This window comes from Hordeum vulgare, chromosome 7H, assembly GCF_904849725.1.
Source record: "Hordeum vulgare subsp. vulgare chromosome 7H, MorexV3_pseudomolecules_assembly, whole genome shotgun sequence".
Classification (NCBI taxonomy): domain Eukaryota; kingdom Viridiplantae; phylum Streptophyta; class Magnoliopsida; order Poales; family Poaceae; genus Hordeum; species Hordeum vulgare.
The window spans coordinates 31,152,668-31,175,858 of NC_058524.1; the positions used below are offsets into that span (position 1 = coordinate 31,152,668).

Below are 23,191 nucleotides of genomic sequence, written 5' to 3' on the forward strand. Positions count from 1 at the left end.
CATAGACATGTACTCCTCACAACATGAACCAGCTTATTGTCCCCTTCACCTGTAGGGTCGTCAAGCTCGAGCTCCTCAAATTCCTCCATTACTTCAAACACCATCACAACAAGAAAGCCATGTGGAATCGGAAGGTAGTGAAAAGTTCCGTTGGGTTGAAGAGGTGCAACAAAGTCGATAGCAGCCTTGAAAGTGAGGTTCCGGCATTTCACCATAAGATCGCAATGTTGAGCCTCCGTGATAGTATCCACGGGGTAGCTAGGAGCTGAGAAGTTAGGCTGAACGAGCTCCATGGAAGCCACATTGCTTCTCCGCTGAGATGGCAGGGTAACTTCTGGGGTAGTTTCGTGCCACTGAGATGGTTTGTCGGCAGCTCGCTGGCTCTCAAGTTCCTCTAGAATTTGTAGCCTTGCATTGATCTTCTGCATGTCGCTCAGCTCCGCTTTCCTCTTTCTCTCTCGGCTTCTGTAACCGGCTGCGTCGGGAAACCCAACCTTCCACGGAATGGAGCCTGGTGTGCCTCGTGTTCGTCCAGGGTGCTCAGCATTCCCTAGGGCCTCAGTCAACTTGTCCTTCTCCCTATCGGGAAATAACATCCCTTCCTGCACTGTGGTGATACACTTATGAAGCTTGTTGATGGGTGTTGCAAGTTGCTCGTCCGTCCAACGGCACTTCCCTGTTTTAGGGTCCAAAGTTCGCTCAACCCCGAAGAACCAATTCCTTGAACGGTTGGGCCAGTTCCATCTCTGTGGTTGGACCCTTTAGCAATCAGGTCATTCTCAACTTTGTCCCACAACGGACGGCCTTTGAGGTAGCCACTTGACCCCGTGTAATGGTGATACTGCTTCTTTGCAGCACTGTTCTTGTTTCTCTCTGACATTTTCTTACTCTTGTCCGATGTCTTGTAGGCCACAAATGCGGGCCAGTGATCTCTGATCTTCTCAAATTGGCCGACGAATTCTGGAGTCTTCCCTTTGTCGACAAACTTTGATTTCAACTCATTCTTCCACCTCCTAAATAGATATGCCATCTTCTTAAAAGCACACGCCTTGACCAGTGGCTCTATAACTGGCTTATTCGGATCGTCCTGTGGCGGTAGTGTGAAATTTTCCTTCAGCGCGGTCCAAAGATCATCTTTCTGCCTATCAGTGACATAATCACCTTCTGGGACGACGTCGTCGCCCTTAGGCTTATTCCATTGCTTGATACTGATCGGGATGTTGTCCCTGACAATAGCTCCGCACTGAGCAGAAAATGCGTCCTTGGTCCGCTTGGGTTCAACCGGTAGGCCATCGTCCGCGAGTGCTGTGATCGCGAACTTTTGATCCTTGCCCAACCTTCTCTTCGGGCCTCGTCTCGTTACCAAAGTTTGGCTCAACCCGGACTTTTTAATAGCTCCCTCCTCCGTTCGGTCACCGGAGCCGTCATCATAGTCTCCTTCCTCCGGGATTCGGTAGTCACCGAAGCCATCATGATAATGTCCTTCCTCCTCCATTGTTCGATCACCAGAGCCGTAATCTTCTCCTTCCGGACCATCGACGATGTCGTTGAGAAAAAAATCAACATTACCGTCGCCGTGAATTATATCCCCAAAAATTTCTTCTTGGTCCATGTCTCTTGGAATATTCATTGTTTATGCAAATATTACAAAGTGGGCGAAGCCCTTTTTCGCTAAATTACTTTTTATTAAAACTAAAATAAAAATAAGGTAAAACCTAACTTTTATATATAATCCCAAATATTAACATAAAAACTTAATTTGTAACTTAATCTAATCTAAATATTTTTATAATTTTTATAACTATATTTGCTATTGTAACTTAATCTAATCTAAATATTTTTATAACTTTATAACTTGTGTCACCGGTGGATTCGCAAATAGGGAGATGGAGATGGACGTGCTACCGGTGCGTCGAAGGGTGACGAAAGCGGGCTTTGGAACGACGACGGGCGACGGGCGGCGACGGGCGACAACGACGACGACGATGGGCTCGGGGTGGGGGGGACGGCGACGGCGACGACGATGGGCTCGGGGACGACGGCGCGCGATGGGCTGGGAGCGATGACGGGCTCGGGGACGACGGCGCGCGACGAGCTCGGGTACGACGGCGCACGACGGGCTCGGGTACGACGGCGCACGACGGGCTCGGGGACGACGGCGCACGACGGGCTCGGGGACGACGGCGCACGACGGGCTCGGGGACGACGGCGTACGATGGGCTCAGGGCGACGAGGGGCTCGGGAGCAACGACGACGGCGACGACGGGCTCGCGGAGGAGGCACGGGCCGGCGACAATGGGCTCGAGTGCGACGGCGACGACGAATAGAGAACGGGGGAAATGGAAGTTGGTGGAAATTTCGATAACTCCCGCAATATACGAATACCTTTGTTTCCGGTTGGTGGCTCAAACTGGAACGGAAGCAACACTTTAGTCCCGGTTTGGTACACCAAGCGGGACTAAAGGTCAATTTCGTCGGCCCAAAAGGGCGGGAAGAAGAGACCTTTAGTACTGGTTGGTGACTCCAACCGGGACGAAAGGGCCGTATTGGTGCCGGTTGGAGCCACCAACCGGGACGAGAGGTCCGTATTGGTGCCGGTTGGAGCCACCAACCGGGACCAAAGTGTGGTGCTGCCAGGGGCCAAAAGTTTAGTCCCACATAGCTAGCTGAGAGAGGTAGCGAGGGGTTTATAAGCGCTGCTGCACACAACCAATCGAGCTCCTCTCAATTGCAGGCTTCCGGGCCTAATTTGTCACTGCTTGTGGGCCTATTGGGCCAGGATAGGCCCAATAGGCTGGTTGGGTTTCTAGTCGTATTCAGGCCGTGGTCGCCCAGTAGGTGTCATTTAAAAAAAATATTTTTTTTGTTTTTTACTTTATTTAATTTATTTTGTTCCTGCTTACTGTTTTTCAGTGATTTTTTTTGCTTTTAGGTCATAAAATTCAACTATTTCTGACTTCATTTTGTATTTTTCATGCATTTACTGATTTTTTTGAGCTGAATGACCCTTATATTGAAAAGCACTACAAATGAAATCTGAAAATGTTGAAAGTTGACATGGTATCATCGTTTTACCCACATAGCATGTGCTAGAAAGTTGAGAGGGTTGCGGGCAAAACTGGATGCACTTCATGTACAAAATGGACAATCTCTTTCAAAGTTTCAGGGTTTCATAAGAAAACTCATCTGTTACAAAGGGATTTCATTTCTTCAATTTTTCTTCGCTTGTGTTCCTTGCTTATTGCGCTGTAGCCATGAATAATCTTCATCGTTTAACTGAGTGCTTGGGTCAGCCTTGACTATGAAGGGAGGAATTTCATGAAACTTTTCATAATCTTCAAACATGTCTGTCTTGCCCTCCAATCCCATGATGTCTCTTTTTCCTGAAAGAACTTTATGTCGCTTTGGCTCATCGTATGATGTATTCACTTTCTTATATTTTCTTTTTCTCGGTCTGGTAGACATTTCCTTCACATAGAAAACCCGCGCCACATCATTGGCTAGGACGAATAGTTCCTCTGCGTGCGCAAGATTGTTCAGATCCACTTTTGTCATTCCGTACTGTGGGTCTATCTGTACCCCGCCTCATGGAAGATTGACCCATTTGCACTAAAACAAAGGGACCTTCAAATCATGTCCATAGTCATGTTCCCATATGTCCACTATGTAACCATAATATGTGTCCTTTCCCCTCTTGGTTGCTGCATAAAAGCGGACACCGCTGTTTAGATTGGTGCTCTTTTGATCTTGCGTGATCGTGTAAAATGTATTCTCATTTATCTCGTACCCTTGGTAAGTCAATACAGTCGAAGATGGTCCCCTAGCCAACGAGTCCAGCTCATCAGAAACAGTGTTGTTACACATGAGACATTTTTGCAACCAATTGCCGAAAGTCCTGATGTGTTTAAATGTAATCTAGTCGTCACACTGCTCCGGGTGTTTGGAGCTTAGAATATTCTTGTGTTCATCGACATATGGGGTCACCAAGGTAGAATTCTGTAGAACTGTGTAGTGTGTTTGAGACCAAGAATGCCCGTCCGGACATATTATTGAGTCCGCTCCCAGCGTGCCTTTTCCAGTCAGTATCCCCTCATACCGCGATTGAGGGAGACCAATCTTCTTAAGGCTAGGAATGAAGTCAACACAAAACCCAATGACATCCTCTGTTTGACGGCCCATGGAGATGCTTCATTCTGGCCTAGCACAGTTACGAACATATTTCTTTAAGACTCCCATGAACCTCTCAATGGGGAACATATTATGTAGAAATACAGGGCCCAGAACGACAATCTCGTGGACAGATGAACTAGGACATGTGTCATGATATTGAAGAAGGATGGTGGGAACATCAGCTCGAAACTAACAAGACATTGCACCAAATCACTCCTTAACCTTGGCAGGATTACTGGATCGATCACCTTCTGAGAGATCGCATTGAGGAATGCACATAGCTTCACAATGGCTAATCGAACCTTTGTGTTGTCATCTTCGCAATTTGGGTACAACCCTTTTTTGTGATCCTCTAACATGTGATCGAACTTCAACTTCTCCCTTTCACTTTTGCATTCTCTATGTGCATCAACAATGACCCGACGAAGATCATCATCGGGCACATCGCCTGGTTCCTCTTGATCTTCAGCTTCCCCCATTGCAACATCACCGTATTTAGGGGGCGGGTAGTTGTCATCATCCTCTTCTTCTACGTTGTCTTCCATCATAACCCCTCTCTCTCCATGCTTGGTCCTAACATTATAGTGTGGCATAAAACCCTTCTGAAGCAGGTGGAAGTGAAGGGTTTTATAGTCGGAGAATTCCTTCGTATTCCCACAGACAGTACATGGACAATGCATAAAACCATTCTGCTTGTTTGCATCAGCCGCGTCGAGAAAATTATGCAGGCCCTTAATATACTCGGAGGTGCGTCGGCCGTACATCCATTGCCGGTTCATCTACATGCATTATATAATAAAGTATATTAAAAACCATTACAACATATCATGAATAGAGAAGAGATCAAATTAATAGAACTTCATCATCACATTAAAGCCAAAGTACAATAGTGACCAAAATAAATACATAACGTTCTTACATAGTTTTCATTATTGAACAACATATAGCTCTCTAGAGCATCTAATTAGAACATACATTGAAACTATTAAATTTAAATGCAACAAAAAATGCGATCATAACCGCAACTAAGGTACAAATTGATCCAACGGCATAATGATACCAAGCATGAGTATGTATGGCATATTTTCTAATGTTTCTAATCTTCAAGCGCATTGCATTCATCTTCATCTTGTGATCATCACGCACATCGGCAACATCCAACTCCAATATCGTCTTCATACCTCTTCTACTCTTTATAATTTTTCTTTCAAGTAACTCTTTTCTTTTTCAACCAAATTTAACTTCTCGGCAAGAATTTGTATGTCAGTTCGAATTTCCGGTTCACATATCTCCTAGATTAAAAAATCTATGTCACATTGGTCGGCATAATTGTCACAAACACTAAATAAAGCAAATAGTTATAAAATATAATATATACCACATCCGAATCATAGACAGGACGAGGGCCGAGGGAGGCAGATACCAGAACCATCGCACTATATAATAACAAACAATAATACAAGTAAGAAAATTAGACAAGTATCTATCTAAATCATACAAGTAAGAACTTTTTCCTTTTAGAAAGAATATAGGAAGAAGAGACTAACCACGGTGGTGCCGACACCGAGATGGGCGCGGGCGATCGATGGCGGTGAGGACGAGGACGGGACACGGACGGGCCGCCAAAGCTACACAAAACTAGAGGAAAATGGAGCTTGCACAAGGAGCTCCGAAAGGAGAAAGCTTAAGTGTGGCTTGGGCATTTCATCGAACACCTCATGTGCATAGGAGGTGAGCTAGAGCACCACAAAGATCTCCCACGGCCGGCCAAAAAACAGAGTAGTGCACTGCTCTACTCGCGGGAGGGTGGTATATATAGGCAAACCATTGGTCCCGGTTTGTGGCTGGAACCAGGAGTGAAGGACCACATTTGGTCCCGGTTCCAGCCACAAACCGAGACCAATTGTTGTGGGCCAGGAGCGAGGCACATTGGTCCCGGTTCGTGTCGGGAACCGGGACCAAAGGGGTCAAACGAACAGGGACCAATTGTCCATTAGGCCCGGCCGGCGCCCTGGCCTCACGAACCGGGACCGATGCCCCCATGGGTCCCGGTTCGTAAGTGAACCGGGACTAATGGGATTTCATCAAGTGGACCAAAGCCCTCTTTTCTACTAGTGAATGCTTATGTGAAGAAACTTCAACCAGAGAAGCTCGAACCCAAAGCGGAAAAATGCGTCTTCATAGGATACCCTAAGGAAACTATTGGGTACACTTTCTATCTTAGATACCAAGGAAAGATCTTTGTTGCTAGGAACGGATCCTTTGTAGGGAAAGAGTTTCTCTCGAAAGAAGTAAGTGGGAGGAAAATAGAACTTGATGAGGTAATTGTACCTCCTCTCGAACCGGAGAGTAGCACAGCACAAGAAAATGTTTCTGAGGCGCCTACAGCGGCTGGAGATGAAGTTAATGATGATGATCATGAAACTTCGGATCAAATTGATATTGAACATCGAAGGTCGACAAGGGTACGTTCCGCACCAGAGTGATACGGCAACCCTGTCATGGAAATCATGTTGTTGGACAAAACTGAACCTTCGAACTATGAAGAAGCGATGGTGGGCCCGGATTCCAACAAATGGCTTGAGGCCATGAAATCCGAGATAGGATCCATGTATGAGAACAAAGTATGTACTTTGGTGGACTTGCCCGATGATCGGCGAGCCATAGAAAATAAATGTATCTTCAAGAAGAAGACTGACGCGGATGGTAATGTGACCATCTATAAGGATCGACTTGTCGCTAAGGGTTATCGACAAGTTCAAGTGATTGACTACGATGATACCTTCTCACCCGTAGCGATGCTAAAGTCGGTCCTAATCATGTTAGCAATTACTGCATTTTATGATTATGAAATCTGGCAAATGGATGTCAAAAGAGCATTCCTGAACGACTTTCTTAATGAAGAATTGTCTATGATACAGCCGGAAGGTTTTGTCCATCCTAGCAATGCTAACAAGGTATCCAAGCTCCAGCGCTCCATCTATGGGCTGGTGCAAGCATCTCGGAGTTGGAATATTCACTTTGATGAGGTGATCAAAGCGTTTGGGTTTATACAAACTTATGGAGAAGCCTGTATTTACAAGAAAGTGAGTGGGAGCTCTGTAGCATTTTTCATATTATATGTGGATGACATATTGTTGATGGGAAATGATATAGAACTATTGGAAAGCATAAAGGCCTATGTGAATAAGAGTTTTTCAATGAAGGACCTTGGAGAAGCTGCTTACATATTAGGCATGAAGATCTATAGAGATAGACCGAGACGCCTCTTAGGTCTTTCACAAAGAACATACCTTGACAAGATATTGAAGAAGTTCAATATGGATAAGGCTAAGAAGGGGTTCTTGCCTGTATTACAAGGTGTGAGGTTGAGTGCGACTCAACGACAGACCACGACAGAAGATATAGAGAAGATGAGTACCATCCCCTATGGTTCAGCCATAGGCTCTATTATGTATGCCATGCTGTGTACCAGACCTGATGTGAACCTTGCCATAATTTTGGTAGGGAGGTACCAGAGTGATCCAGGATTGGATCACTGGACAACGGTCAAGAACATCCTTAAGTACCTGAAAAGGTCTAAAGATATGTTTCTCGTTTATGGAGGTGCCGAAGAGCTTGTCGTAAAGGTTACGTTGATGCTAGATTTGACCCAGATTTGGATGACTCCCAGTCACAAACTGGATACGTGTATATTTTGAATAATGGGGCAGTTAGCTGGTGCAGTTGCAAGCAAAGCATCGTGGCGGCATCTACATGTGAAGAGGAGTACGTCGCTGCTTCAGAAGCAGGACAAGAAGGAGTCTGGATGAAGGAGTTCATCACCGACCTAGGAGTGATTCCAAGTGCGTCGGACCCGATGACTCTGTTCTGTGATAACACTGGAGCAATTGCCATTGCAAAGGAGCCTAGGTTTCACAATAAGATCAAGCACATCAAGCGCCGCTTAAACTCCATTTGTGGATACATCCAGGATGGAGATATAGACATTTGTAAAGTACACACGGATCTGAATGTCGCAGACCCATTGACTAAACCTCTTCCATGAGCAAAACATGATCAGCACCAGAACTCTATGGGTGCTCGATTTATCACAATGTAACTAGATTATTGACTCTAGTGCAAGTGGGAGACTATTTGAAATATGCCCTAGAAGCAATAATAAAGTGGTTATTATTATATTTCCTAGTTCATGATAATTTTCTATTATTCATGCTATAATTGTATTAACCGGAAACCGTAATACATGTGTGAATATATAGATCACATTGTGTACCTAGTGAGCCTCTAGTTGGCGAGCTCGTTGATCAATAGATGATCATGGTTTCCTGATCATGGACACTGGATGTCGTTGATAACGGGATCACATCATTAGGGAATGATGTGATGGACAAGACCCAATCCTAAGCGTAGCACTAGATCGTGTTGTTCGTCTGCCAAAGCTTTTGTAATGTCAAATATCATTTCCTTAGACCGTGAGATTGTGCAACTCCTGGATACCATAGGAGTGCTTTGGGTGTACCAAAGGTCACAACGTAACTGAGTGATTATAAAGGTGCACTACGGGTATCTGCGAAAGTGTTTGTTGGGTTGTACGAATCGAGACCGGGATTTTTCACTCCGTGTGATGGAGAGGTATCTCTAGGCCCACTTGGTAATCCATCATCATATTGAGCTCAGTGTGACTAAGGAGTTAGCCATGGGATGATGTGTTACGGAACGAGTAAAGAGACTTGCCAGTAACGAGATTTAACAAGGTATAGAGATACCGACGGTCGAATCTCGGGCAAGTATCATACCGACAGACAAATGGAATTGCATACGGGATTGATTGAATCCCTGACATCGTGGTTCATATGATGAATCATCATGGAACATGTGGGAGCTAACATGGATATCCATACCCCACTGTTGGTTGTTGGCCGGAGAGATGTCTCGGTCATGTCTGCATGTCTCCCGAACCCGTTGGGTCTACACACTTAAGGTTCGATGACGCTAGAGTTGTCAAGGGAATGGTATGTGGTTATCGAAGGTTGTTCAAAGTCCCGGATGAGATCGCAGACATCACGAGGAGCTCCGGAATGGTTCGGAGGTAAAGATTGATATATAGGAATTCCTGTTTTGGTCACCGAAAAAGTTTCGGGCTCATCTGTAGTGTACCGGGAGTGCCGGGAGGGTGCCGGAGGACCCTCGGGAGGGGTGTGACGACCAAAAGGGTGCATGGGCTGTTAGAGGAGGTGGGCCAGCCCTTATTGGGCCGTCCAAGGCCTTCCCTAAAAGCCTATGTGCATAGGGATAGAGAAGATAAGGCAAAAGGCTTAAAAGGAAAGGGAGGAAGAGTCCTACCAAGGTAGTCCACCTCCCTAGCTTCGGCCGAAGGTCCTCCTCCTTGGAGGAGGGGCCAAGGCAGCCTCCCTCTCCCTCCTCCTATATATAGTGGAGGGTTTTGGCCTTTTGGAGACACACAATTTGTACCTCCACGGCGCAGCCCTACTCCTCCTCTTCCTCGTCCTCCGCAACGCTTGGCGAAGCCCTTCCGGAGAACAACATAGCTCCACCTCCACCATGCCGTCGTGCTGCCGAGCTCTCCCTAAACTTCTCCTCTCTCCTTGCTGGATCAAGAAGGAGGAGACGTCACCGGGTTGTACATGTGTTGAACGCAGAGGTGTCGTGATTCGGCACATAGATCGGAATCCACCGCGATCTGAATCGCTACGAGTACGACTCCATCAACCGTGTTCATAGTAACGCTTCCGCTTAGGGATCTTCAAAGGTATGAAGATGCTCTACTCCTTTGCTCGTTGCTGGTTTCTCCATAGATAGATCCTTGCATGGCGTAGGAAATTTTTTGAAATTACTACAGTCCCCAACAGAAGGGGGAGGCTGGAGCGGAGCAAGTGGTCCCCCCACATCACACTCCACCCTCATATGGAATCAATGAGGCCCTGGAAGATCTCGAAGAGGCCGTTGATCGTGGGCGGGTCGCGGCACCAAATCTGGGCCCGCATCGGAGCCCCACGAAGACCCCCCATGTCCGGACGGACAATCGATAGCTCGTCAATGACAACTACCTTCCCCACCACCCTCAGAAACTCCTTGATAAGAGGAGCCAGCCGCAGTTTGTCCGGAATCCCAGTGACCTGCACCCAACACTCCTGCAACCGCGACACCGAATGAGGCTCCCGAACGGCTTGCCCACCTCCGCCTATGCTCACTGATCGGTAACGTGATCCTCCTGCTTTTCTTGGACATCCTCATCACTTTTCTTTGGACGGATACACCACCAAAAACAATTCTTCCGCACATCCACCAGTTGCCAGTCCCAATCCGAGTCCCACATGTTATTCAAGTCCCGACGAATCGACTCCTCCATGGCGTCACCCACTGTAACCACCAGGGAGGCATCATTAGCTGGCAGCACAACCTCCTCCTCCACACCATCCTCCAATAGATAGAACCCCTGGCCCTTCACCCCAAAACCATACATAACGAGCTCCGGTTTTGCTTGGCGCGACGGGCTGTTGTTGGAAGTATGCCCCTCTTGCTTCCAGACAAAGCACAACGGCTCTGATGCATACATCACTTGATAATGACCTTTTCGGCCACACTTGAAGCACATAACCTCAGAGAGATTCGGAGCCGCCCCTCCTTTATCTGAAATCACACCCCGTCGGTTCTGGCGCGCAACATCACCCTCGCGGTCCCAGGGCCGGTGGTCACCCTCCCTGCCTCGGGGTCCAAAGACCCGATCACGGTCACCATCGCCCCCGCGAGCCACCCCCGAAGAGCCATCCACCGGCCGTCCAAAAGGGCGCCCCTAGCCTTGGGACATGCCCACCACTGAACGTTGCAATTGAGACCATCGGTCAGAACGCTATGAGAAAAAATGGTACATGATAAATTGTCGCAACACTTGTGCTAAATGGGATGAAATCCCGCTAAATGGGGGTAATTAGTGTAAAAAATGTTAAAATAAAGGGTAAAAACCAAAATTCACTCCATAAGTAACATGACACTGAAGGATCTAAAATTCTAAACCTGCTTTTCAATGTAAGAATTTCCTTCTCTAGAGAGGCCACCAATCAATTGTCACTCCTACTTACAAGTATAAATGCAGTGGGATCATAGTAGCCCACTCCAGCAGTCACAAAGTTTGCTCCTAGCAGAAGGTTCTTCCCTGACGCCCGTGGGTCGAGATATGCAGGAGGGGAACCATTACCCAACCTTTTCACCTACACCCACATAATTAAGTAGCATTTCAAGGCATCATAACCTGAACCGTCAATTTTTGCTTAGACGCATGGCCTTGAACTGATTAGTCTGCCCGTAATGATAGTATCATAGGTAGTATCATCATGCCAACTAGGCAATTTCGATGTGGTGTCATAGAATTAAATTAAGAAAGAGAGGGTTGAGTATCATATCATGATTCCGTATCATATTAAATGATGTGCTACTATGTGTCTTGCATGATAATAAATGAACTACTCTATGATACAAACATATGATACCATGCATTACGGATATGGTACCATACATTAGTATCATATGCATGATACTAGTATATGATACTACCCATTAGAACCAGCCTTAGCAAGTCTACGGAACATATGCTGTCACTAAGCAGCTTGCCGTTGCTGAACCGGTGGCGACAATTGTGGCGACATTGTCCTTGAAGTGCGTTTTGTGAAGACATCAGAGAAGAAAGTTGTCCTGCAGGAGAGAAGTTCATTTTCATCAGAGATAACCCTGAAATTCCAATCACTCGATAGTAGCATGTTTTCACGTGCGTATGTGTGTGTGTTCACGATATTGTTCATTTTCATTTCCTCTAGCATGCTTCAAGATAAGTTTCATGTGCGTGTGCTTGACTATGTCGTTCCTGGTATCTGGGGGCACTTCTTGTACATAAAGCTCAAGCTCCATCTTGTGTTTTCATGCAACTCCAAATATTTGTTCCGCACTGTCGTCCAATGGCCATGAGGCGCTTGCTACTGCTGCTCCCTGTGTTCCTTGTTTTGGCCGGACAAATGGAACATTGCGGCGAAGCACGGCCACAGGTTCCGGCGCTCATGGTGTTTGGCGACTCCCTGGTCGACGTAGGTAACAATGACTACATTCTCACGGTCGCAAAAGCAAATGCCCCTCCGTACGGCCGTGACTTCAAGGACCATGTCGCCACCGGGAGGTTCAGCAACGGCAAGCTGCTTAGCGACATCATAGGTTCTGTAGAACTTGCTAATCAGTTCAAGGCCATGCGTCTAAGCAAAAATTGAAGGTTCAGATCATAATGCGTTGAAATATAACTTAATTATTTGGTTGTAGGTGAAAAGGTTGGGTTTAATGGCTCCCCTCCTGCATATCTTGACCCACAGGCGTCAGGGAAGAACCTTCTGCTAGGAGCAAACTTTGCATCTGCTGGAGCGGGCTACTATGATCCCACGACATTTATTCTTGTAAGTGGAGTGACAATTGATTGATGGCCTCTCTAGAGAAGGAAATTCTTACATTGAAAAGCATGTTTAGAATTTTAGATCCTTCAGGGTCATGTTACTTAGCGAGTGAATTTCGATTTTTACTCTTTATTTTAATAATTTTGACACTAATTACCCCATTTAACGGGATTTCATCCATTTTATTCCATTTAGCACAAGTGTTGCCACAATTTATCATGTATAATTTTTTATGAGGGTCCTGACCGATGGTCCCAATTCCAACGTCCAGTGGGCATGTCGCATTAGCAGGGTTTTCCCTGTTGGTTTTTCTTCACGCAGAACAATAAGCTAAGGTTAAAAAAAAAAACATATCCGTCTATAGAGGGAAAGGCGTCGCATCGCCCTAGCTTCTCCCGACCACCCAGACTCCATATGATTGCACAAGAACAGCTCAGGAAACATATACTAACTCTATACCAGTCAACATATTTGCTATCGGAGACTGAAGTGCACATGATAAATAGTTAGCACTGATAGATATAATCCCGTAGGATTAGCATGAATGGATCTTATGCCTAGCATTAGACCACCTAAACAGTATAAATGAGAGATAGAAATTTGTTCTTACCACCAATGGTTGAGGCCATTGGTATAGGCGATGTGATGTCCCGTGCCTGCTTGATGCAGGCGTGATGCAGGCTCGGGGTAGAGGGTCGTGGCGGGAAGCGGCGTCCCTCCGGACGCCACCGGCACTGCCCTGGAACAGGGGCAGAGCTTGGTGATGGTCTTCCCGTCGTGCAGCACTCCCCCAGATCGGTTAGGATTTTAGGGATGTAGGGAGCAGCAGTAGTCCGTACGCGAATAGGATCTCTCACGCAGGTGCCGGCTGTCCCCCACCCTTTTATGTGCGCTGGCGACAGGGGACCAAAACCACGTTGGTTAGGGTGCCCCCCGATCAGGGCGCTTCTGTTGTGACGAGGGCAGGTTCGTTGGATCGTGGCCCTCTCTTTCTCGTTTCTTTCATGTTTATCCTTTGGCCTTTATTTTTTTTCTTTCTTTTCTCTACAGCCCGTTGGGCCTTAGATCAAATACCAACATTCTCCCCCTTGATCGTTAGGCTCATTAACATTTGTCCATTCTCCATAGGAATGATGTACTAGAGCAAGGTGTTACAACGACAAAATGACATGGCATTGAACCGCCATACTCATAGCACTCATCCTATCTCGAAACGGAATACATATTACTTAATGGGGAGTGGTTACATTAGTGGTCCCATTATTCCAGAATCAAGAGGCTTCCAATAATCCCATGCCAGCTACATGCTCACGAAATATATTGGGTGGTGAGCCTTTAGTGAGCGGATCCGCAAGCATACGTGTCGTACTGATATGCTTAACATTAATAGTTTGATCCTGGATTCTATGTTGAACAACACGATACTTTAGGTCAATGTGCCTGGCAGCAACACTTGACTTGTTGTTATTGGCATAGAAAACTGCGGGTTCATTATCGCAGTACAATGTGAGTGGTTTGGAAATGCTGTCAACCACCTTAAGTCCGGGAAGAAAATTCTTTAGCCATACAGCCTGCCCAGTGGCCTCAAAACATGCTATAAACTCTGCCTGCATCGTAGATGAGGCAACTATCGTTTGCTTGGAGCTTTTCCACGATATGGCTCCACCGGCGAGTGTGAATATATAACCTGACGTGGATTTCTTGCTATCCACACACCCGGCAAGATCAGAGTCTAAGTAACCAATAACTTCCAGGTTATCGGACTTCTTATATGTAAGCATGAAATCTTTAGTACCTTGCATATAACGCAAGACTTTCTTTGCGGCCTTCCAGTGGTCCGGTCCTGGATTAGATTGGAATCTGCCAAGCATCCCGGTTACAAAAGCTAAGTCAGGGCGTGTACACACTTGAGCATACATGATGCTTCCGACAGCCGAAGCATAGGGAACCGACTTCATCTGATCAGTTTCATTTTGGTTCCTTCGACATTGGAATGTCCCAAACTTATCACCCATGACTATGGGGCAGGTGTAGAAGAGCACTTATGCATATTGTATTTCTTTAGTACTTTCTCAAGGTATGCCTTCTGTGATAGTCCTATTGTTCCGTTGGACCTATCTCGATGAATCTCAATGCCAAGGACATACGAGGCTTCACCGAGATCCTTCATGTCAAAATTCGAGGACAAAAATCTCTTGGTCTCTTGCAACATATCTTTATCACTGCAAGCCAACAAAATGTCATCCACATATAGGACTAAAATTGTGAACCTACTACCTTTGAACTTAACGTATATGCAGTTGTCCACTTCATTTTCTTTAAAACCAAAAGTTCTAATAACCTTGTCGAACTTTAGGTACCACTGTCTTGAAGCCTGCTTCAAGCCATATATGGATTTCTTTAAAGACATGCCATATATTCTTTTCCTTCCATGACAAAACCTTCAGGTTGAGTCATGTAGACTTCTTCTTTTAAGTCACCATTCAAAAATGCCGTCTTGACATCCATTTGATGCAGCTCTAAATCATAATGAGCTACAAGTGCCATGACTATTCTGAAGGAGTCCTTTGCCGACACAGGTGAGAAAGTTTCCTTATAATCGATCCCTTCTCTCTGTGTAAAACCCTTTGCTACAAGTCTCGCTTTGAACCTTTCAACGTTCCCTTTGGAGTCATATTTGGTTTTGTAGACCCATTTGCAGCCTACCCTTTTGGCTCCATCGGAAACTTCCGTTAAGTCCCAAACATCATTCGAGCTCATAGATTTCAATTCATCTTCCATGGCAACCATCCATTTGGACGCGTCTTCACTTTTAGTGGCTTCTTTATATGAGGTCGGATCTTGTGTCTTCCCAATGTCATTTTCATCCTCACACATGAAAGTGACATAATCATTTGGGATGGCCTTTTTCTTATCTCGTTGCGATCTTCTCACGGGCTCATTAGTATGCGTGTTTCTTCTTGCCCGAGAAGGTTAAGGATTAACATTAGGTTGAGGATTATCATTTGGTTGGGAGTCCTCGTCCTGAGGAGGATCTTCATTATGCTGAGGATCCTCGTCAGATTGAGGATCCACTTCAGGTTCGGGATCACCAGTCGGTGTCTCGTGCGTGATAGTCATAGGGATAAAGCTCTCTCGGATAGTCGGGGATGGGACATACACCCACTTCTCCTCAAGATCAATTGCCCTAACCTCAGTGACTTCATTATCCTCAAAAAATACCGCTTGCCTGGTTTCCACAAACTTGGTGGTGTGACATGGGCAATAAAAACGATATCCTTTTCCTCTATGAGGGTACCCAATGAAAAAACAACTAATTGTCTTTGGGTCCAACTTCTTAATTTGTGGATTGAATACTTTAGCTTCAGCTGGGCAGCCCCACCCACACAAGTAATTCATGCTCGGTTTCTTTCCCGTCCACATCTCATAAGGTGTGCTTCGTGCTGACTTAGTTGGAGCAAGATTCAGAATGTGTGCAGCTGTTTTCAATGCCTCCATCCAAAGGTTTACTGGTAAGCTTGCATGACTAAGCATGCTTCGTACCATATCCATCAAGGTGCGGTTGCGACGCTCAGCTACACCATTTTGCTGAGGTTCACCGGGCATTGAATATTGGGCAATAATTCCATTTTCAGCAAGATGTTTAGCAAACGGTCCTGGAATTTGCCCATAAGGAGCATGTCTGCCATAATATTCTCCCCCGCGATCAGATCGTACTACCTTGATCTTTAGATCGAGTTGGTTTTCAACCTGTGCTTTATAAATCTTAAATTTGTCCAAAGCTTCGGACCGATCACGTATGGGGTAAATATAGCCATAGCGAGAGAAATCATCCGTGAAAGTAATGAAAGAATCAAAACCATCCACAGATTTTACGTTAAAAGGTCCACATATATAGTATGTGTAAGTTCAAGGACCCTTGTGGCTCTTACTGCTCCTTTCTTAATTGTTTTTACATACTTTTACTTAATGCAGTCAATGCAATTGCCCGCGTCAGAGAAATCTAGTGGAGGAAGTATTTCTACTTTAATCAATCGTTCCATTCTCCCCCTCGAAATGTGGCCTAAGCGACGGTGCCACAATTTCGAAGAAGGATTGGTACTTCTCCCATTTTTTTTCATGATTGCATACATTCATATTCAACTGACAGAGATTCACACATATAGGATATTAGAAAATATTCAACATATAAAGTTAGCCTCGTCGAACGGCGAGACCAACATCCTTATTACAATATTTTAAAAACATTGTTTCTTCCCGAAAGAACAATGAAAACCATAATCATCTAAACATGAAACTGAAATCAAATTCCTACTTAATGTAGGTACATAAAGTACATCCTTGAGCTGAAGTAGGAAACCAGTGTGCAACTTCAAGGTGAGGGAGCCCACAGCTTCTACTTCAGCCTCCTTTCCATTTGCGACATTAAGTCTTCTTGAACCCCTTCTTAGGGTATGGCTTGTATGGAATCCCTGCAAGGAATTAGCGACATGCACAGTCGCTCCAGAGTCAATCCACCATGTAGATTCAGAAAAATCAACATATAGAGATTCATCTACGAGAATGATCTCATCTTTACCTTTTTTATTTAGCCACTTGAGAAAACCAGGACAGTCTGCCTTGACATGACCAGGCTCTTTGCAAAAGTTGCAAATCATTTCTCCAGCGACATTTTTGAGATTGAATGGAGCAGCCGCTGGAGGAGCGGGACGTGAACAACTTGCCTCATTGCATTGCTTAGGTTTTGGAGGAGTCTTTTTGAAAAATTGCTTTTTTTTGGGCACATTATTGCCAGGAGCATTGTTCTCCTGCTTCCTTTTTCCAGAGTTAACATGAAAAACTTGATCGTTTTGTTCACTTTTCATTCTCTCTTCCTCCTGAACACAATGTGCAATGAGCTCAGGTAGTTTCCATTTAGTTTCAAGAGAGTTGTAATTTATCTTAAATGGATTGAACTGTGAGGGTAGTGACCTAAAAACAAGGAGCACAAGAAGCTCTTTGTTCAAGTCACACTTCATAGTTTTAAGCTTTGCTGCGGCATTGCTCATACTTAATATGTGTTCCCTCACACTTCCTTGCCCATCATATTTTGCAAGCAGCTTGTGTAAAAGCTCATCAGCATACACTTTCTCTGAGCCCTTAAATTGTTCTTCCACCGATTTCAAATATTCGGCGGCATTTTCTTTAGTGGGAATAGCCCCTTTAATCTCAGTTGAGATGGAGAAGTTCATAATTAGGAGTGCCATTCTGTTCGACCTCTCCCACTGCTCAACTTTACGGTCATAGGCTTTCTTAAGCTCAGCATACCCAGTGGCACCCTTTGGAGGTTCATCTGGTTTACTTTCTCTAAGCGCGAGGTCAACCTCATGCCAACCCAAGTGCAATAGCAACGAATCGTTCCATGTTTGGAAGTTGTTTCCTGTTAGTGGCTCGATGTTTTCGGAACCACGAGGACAGGAAGCTGTCATAATTTCAAAATATCATGAGTAAAGGGAAAGAACATCATAACTAAATTAAATTGCAGAAAAATTAACCTACGTTGGTTGATCAATTTTCATGCAAAATTTAATTCCAAATTATATCACCGTTGGGCAGAAAATAATAAGGAATTAACATAAAATATATATATATATATATATATATATATATATATATATATATATGAATCAGAATTTGTAAAAGAACGTTGGTTGTATTACAAAAAAAACATCACATTAATATGCCATAAATGACATAAACATTATTTTCGTAAAAGTTTTCCAAATAAAATTTCTCGTTGGTTCCATTTTATTCAGAAAACTTAAACATAATTTTTCAACATTATTCTTCTGTTAATTTTCTATTTATAACAGTGCAAAACAAATTTTGTTTTTGTTTTAGAACAACTTCAGAAAATGCACTGAATAAAAATAGAAAATTCGTCTTATTTTGGCCCATTATGAGTCCCAGCCCAGCAGACAAAGCGTAAAACAAAGCTAAACAGATTTTTTTTTTGTCTGTGGCTAGAACAACTTGGGCCGAAGCCCGTTCGTGAAATAGGCCCCGTAAGCCGGCCGAAAGCCTGTTTGGGCACCGCTTCGGCAGGACCGTCCGATCGAGCGAGCGACTCGGATCGATCCCAGCAGAGGGAAAACCAAGACAAGGGGTGGAACCCTAGCCCCATTCCCCATTTCCTCCCCTCGCGCAACTCGCGGCTATGACGGCTGGTCGAGCTCTCCTCCGTTCTCAGGCAGCGCCGGCGAGAAGGCGCCCGCATGGAGGCGACATCGAGGACGCCGGACATGGCGATGCGGCGGCTGCGCTCGCCGGAGCAGCGTGCAGGGGACATCGTCCCGCGCGCTCCTCCGTCGAGCGTGGCTCCGGCGACGCTGTCGGCGACGGCGAGTAGCGAGGCGCAGGTGGCCAAGCGATGCGCGCGTCCGTGAGCCCAGCGGGGTGGCCGCATCTTTCCACACGCCGTCCCGAGGGACAGCAGCGTTCCGGCCATGGATGCACGCACCGGCGGTGGCCGCGCGGATCCGAGGGCCGGTGTCAACAGGGTGAGCCCCTAAACTTCTATTCCGAGAAAGATTGCATTTAAAAAAAACTTTGGGGAATTTTCTGGGGTTTCGGATCCTGCCTACTTCGGGGTGATTTGAGGATTTCAAGATACATTTGCAATCCCCTCCTTCTACATGCTTTCACAGGAACCGAAAATAGATCCTAATGATCAAAACATAACGCGGAAACGTGGTAAAACCAATAGAAGCATTAATCATTGACCTTAACTATGATGACCTGGACTTGAACAAGCACTTTTAACGTGACCAGGACATCATTAGGGATCTAATCTAGGCTTAACTCGCTCTGAATACCATTGATAGATATAATCCCGTAGGATTAGCATGAATGGATCTTATGCCTAGCACTAGACCACCTAAACAGTATAAATAAGAGATAGAAATTTGTTCTTACCACCAATGGTTGAGGCCATTGGTGTAGGCGATGTGATGTCCCGTGCCTGCTTGATGCAGGCGTGATGCAGGCTCGGGGTAGAGGGTCGTGGCGGGAAGCGGCGTCCCTCCGGGCACCACCGGCACTGCCCTGGAACAGGGGCAGAGCTTGGTGATGGTCTTTCCGTCGTGCAGCGCTCCCCCAGATCGGTTAGGGTTTTAGGGATGTAGGGAGCAGCAGTAGTCCGTACGCGAATAGGATCTCTCACGCAGGTGCCGGCTGCCCCCCACCCTTTTATGTGCGCTGGCGACAGGGGACCAAAACCACGTTGGTTAGGATGCCCCCGATCAGGGCGCTTCTGTTGTGACGAGGGCACGTTCGTTGGATCGTGGCCCTCTCTTTCTCGTTTCTTTCATGTTTATCCTTTGGCCCTTTTTTTTTCTTTCTTTCTTTTCTCTACAGCCCGTTGGGCCTTAGATCAAATACCAACAAGCACGACAGTTGCACGATGACCCTATATAGCGGTGAGTGTTCATGTGTTGCTATGCATGGACGTCTGGATTGTTTTGTCAGCCATAATTCGTGTCCATACTATTTTTCTGCATAACACTGCTCTTTGCTAGCTACCATGGGAAAGGGAACTTCTAAAACATCGTTTAACTAGTTTATGCTTGACTTGGTATTCAGACATGTATGTACACCAGAGTTAGTGAAACGATATATTACCACCAGTTTTAATCATATCCACAGAATCATGCATACTTCAGGTCATATATGAGCCTGGCCATAGTGGGGGTATGATAGCTAGTAACATAATCTTGGAACTAGCAAACATGATAATGTGGCAAGTAATTAAAGAAGAGAGAGAGGATTAGAATAACATAGGTAGATACCGTAACATGTTAAATGCTATGCTACTATGTGTCATGCATATCAATAAATGAGATCACCTATGATACTAGTTTATGATATTATGCACTATGAAGGTAGTATCCATACAATAGTAACATATGCATGATACTACTATATGTTACTCTCCACTATGAGCAGCCTGATAATATTGAAAAGAACATACACGCTTTCCGATTATATCAGTAATAATTTCTCCTATAGTTTATTTAATGGGAAGATGCCATGCTGATCAACCAATGTTATCTCATCACAATACTTCTTCGAAACGAGTATCCTAAGCCTATCTAATATGCATCCTAGATTGAGAGAAAATCTAGTCACAAAAAACCAAACCACGAGGGGTGAGATGATTCGGCCATGCATGGGAGGGGAGAAGATTGTCGTAATGGTTGTCGCTCTCTCCACCGATCGCCAGCGACACGCCTTCAACACTTGCCTACCGTTCATTTCCTATGTTGTCCTACCCCCTCTCCTAACAAAGGAGGCAATAGTTTTGGACCAAACTAGGGTAGAATCATGCACGGGATTGGAATACGAGCGACGCGTGCCGCGAATAATGGTGACCAGTGTGGTGCTGCCCGACATGTGGTTGGGTGTGCAGAAAAATCATCTCAAAGAAAACCCCGATGTGGCTTGCCAACTGGACCTTACAATTGGCAATTGTCGATCAGAACGCATAATATTTTAAAGAGGGTAAATTGTGTTAATACTTTTCCTAAATGGGGTAAAACAAACTAATTCCCGCTAAATGAGATAATTATAGTGTTAAAAATGTCAAAATACGAGGTAAAAACCAGAATTTGCTCTTACTTATCAACTCATGGATTATTCATAAATTGGTTACTACCGTTTTAGAACACAGTTACTTTGTGATGCAGCATGTCATCTCTTTGTCACAACAGCTAGAGAATTTCAAAGACTACACAGCTAAGCTGGAAGTGGAGGCAGGTAGTAGACAGGCTCAGTCCATTATTTCGAACTCACTCTACATCATCAGTGCTGGTTCAGCCGACTTCGCTAACTACTACATAAACCCATTACTTTTCACGACTCGGACAGCCGACCAGTTCTCTGATCTCCTCATCGGGATCTTCAATAACACCGTGACAGTAAGACAAAGCACCCCTGCAGAGCACACATAAAATGATTGATTAAATCATATAATTTTGTTTGAATTGACTGTAGCAACTTTATGGTACGGGAGCAAGACGCATTGGTGTTTTCTCGTTGCCACCATTGGGCTGCTTTCCCTTGGCGATCACGGTATTTGGCCTCGGCAGCAACAAGTGTGTGCCAAGGCTGAACAATGACTCTGAGAGGTACAACATGAAGTTCAATGCAGTTGTCGCGTCATTGTCCAAGCAGCACAGTGATCTAAAGATTGTGATCCTCGACATCAACAAACCTCTATACAGCCTTTCCACCAGTCCGGAGGCACAAGGTGGGATACATTAGCATCATGTATTCATATCAGTTTATTATTATCATTTTTTTTTTGTTTTTATTTTTACTATTTGAACCTTGGCACTGCTGGTTTGTGCTCGTTCCAACTGAACGTTTTTCCTTTTTTTGTGGATTTAGGGTTCAGCAAGGCGAGGAGGGCTTGCTGTGGGACGGGACTACTGGAGTTCGGGGTGTTCCTCTGCAATACCAATTCTATTGGTACTTTCTCAAACGCTACAACATACGTGTTTTGGGACTCCGTCCATCCGTCGGAGGCCGCCAACGAAGTGATTGTTGATTCGTTCACAAATGACATCAACCAGCTGGTTATATAAACTAGTCGTCAACCCGTGTATTTGCACGGGCAATCACATTTATTGCACAAATTTCCACATAACACACATTTATTTGTCATTGTATTTGTGTTATTATCTATAGTAACGGATTTAGATCCATCGTAAAAGTATGTCATCCGATTTATAAAAGTGTTGTCTTAACTTAAACACTGGTGCGTAGAATTTTAAATTCAATCAAGGATATAAGAAATTCTAATTTTCTTGATCATCAACCATTTTCTTTTTGGTGTTAAAATATTTACTTTATACACTAAAGAAAATAGCGTGCTAATAGCTCGCTATAGCGTATACAAAATTGCCTCCCGAAATTGATCAGTGTATAATGTATCGCTAATAGCATGCTATAGCGCGCTATAGCACACTAATAGCATATTTTCACGGACGACGCTATTTTATATAGGGTGCTCTATTTTCCTTGATTTTATACCTTACTCGTCTTTCTCTTTATACCTGGTCGTTCTTCCCATAGAGTTTAGTCATCTTTCTTTTTTACTTCACCTATTTACGTGCCTTCTTGCTCTGGCCAATTGCGGCCAGTTCTAGAAGTTTTGCTTTTGGCTAAGTTAAATAATAAGCTTGTGTTTGGTTATTGATATTGTGTAGGCATGCATAGCACCATTCCCACATAAAAAATAGACTATTTTTTACATTAATTTACTTAGGAATCACATGGTCTAGAATTTATATTAGTTGTGAAACTGGATATGAATTGCTAGGTTTATCTAAAGAAAGACTGGTTTCCTCTATGCTTAAATAACAGGATTTGGTATAAAGTTTTCTTGAATGTCATTTATATTTCCACAACCTTGATGCACACATGACTAATCTTGTTTTTCTCAAATCAGTTGTGAGCCATTACTCCAATGTTTATTTTTATATGTACATGCAGAGAGAAGTACCTTCCTCACAATTAAAATCTTGCAA

General features: G+C 44.7%; 1 protein-coding gene across 1 annotated transcript; it reads left to right on the forward strand.

Annotated features, from left to right (window-relative positions):
- The first annotated feature begins 12,143 nt into the window (after positions 1–12,143).
- Positions 12,144–22,298, forward strand: LOC123412529 (GDSL esterase/lipase APG-like). Its single transcript, XM_045105479.1, has 5 exons — positions 12,144–12,393; positions 12,496–12,626; positions 21,347–21,577; positions 21,654–21,909; positions 22,050–22,298. The coding sequence occupies exons 1-5, from the start codon at positions 12,144–12,146 to the stop codon at positions 22,244–22,246; spliced, it is 1,065 nt and encodes a 354-aa protein (XP_044961414.1). The 3' UTR covers positions 22,247–22,298.
- Positions 22,299–23,191: the final 893 nt, after the last annotated feature.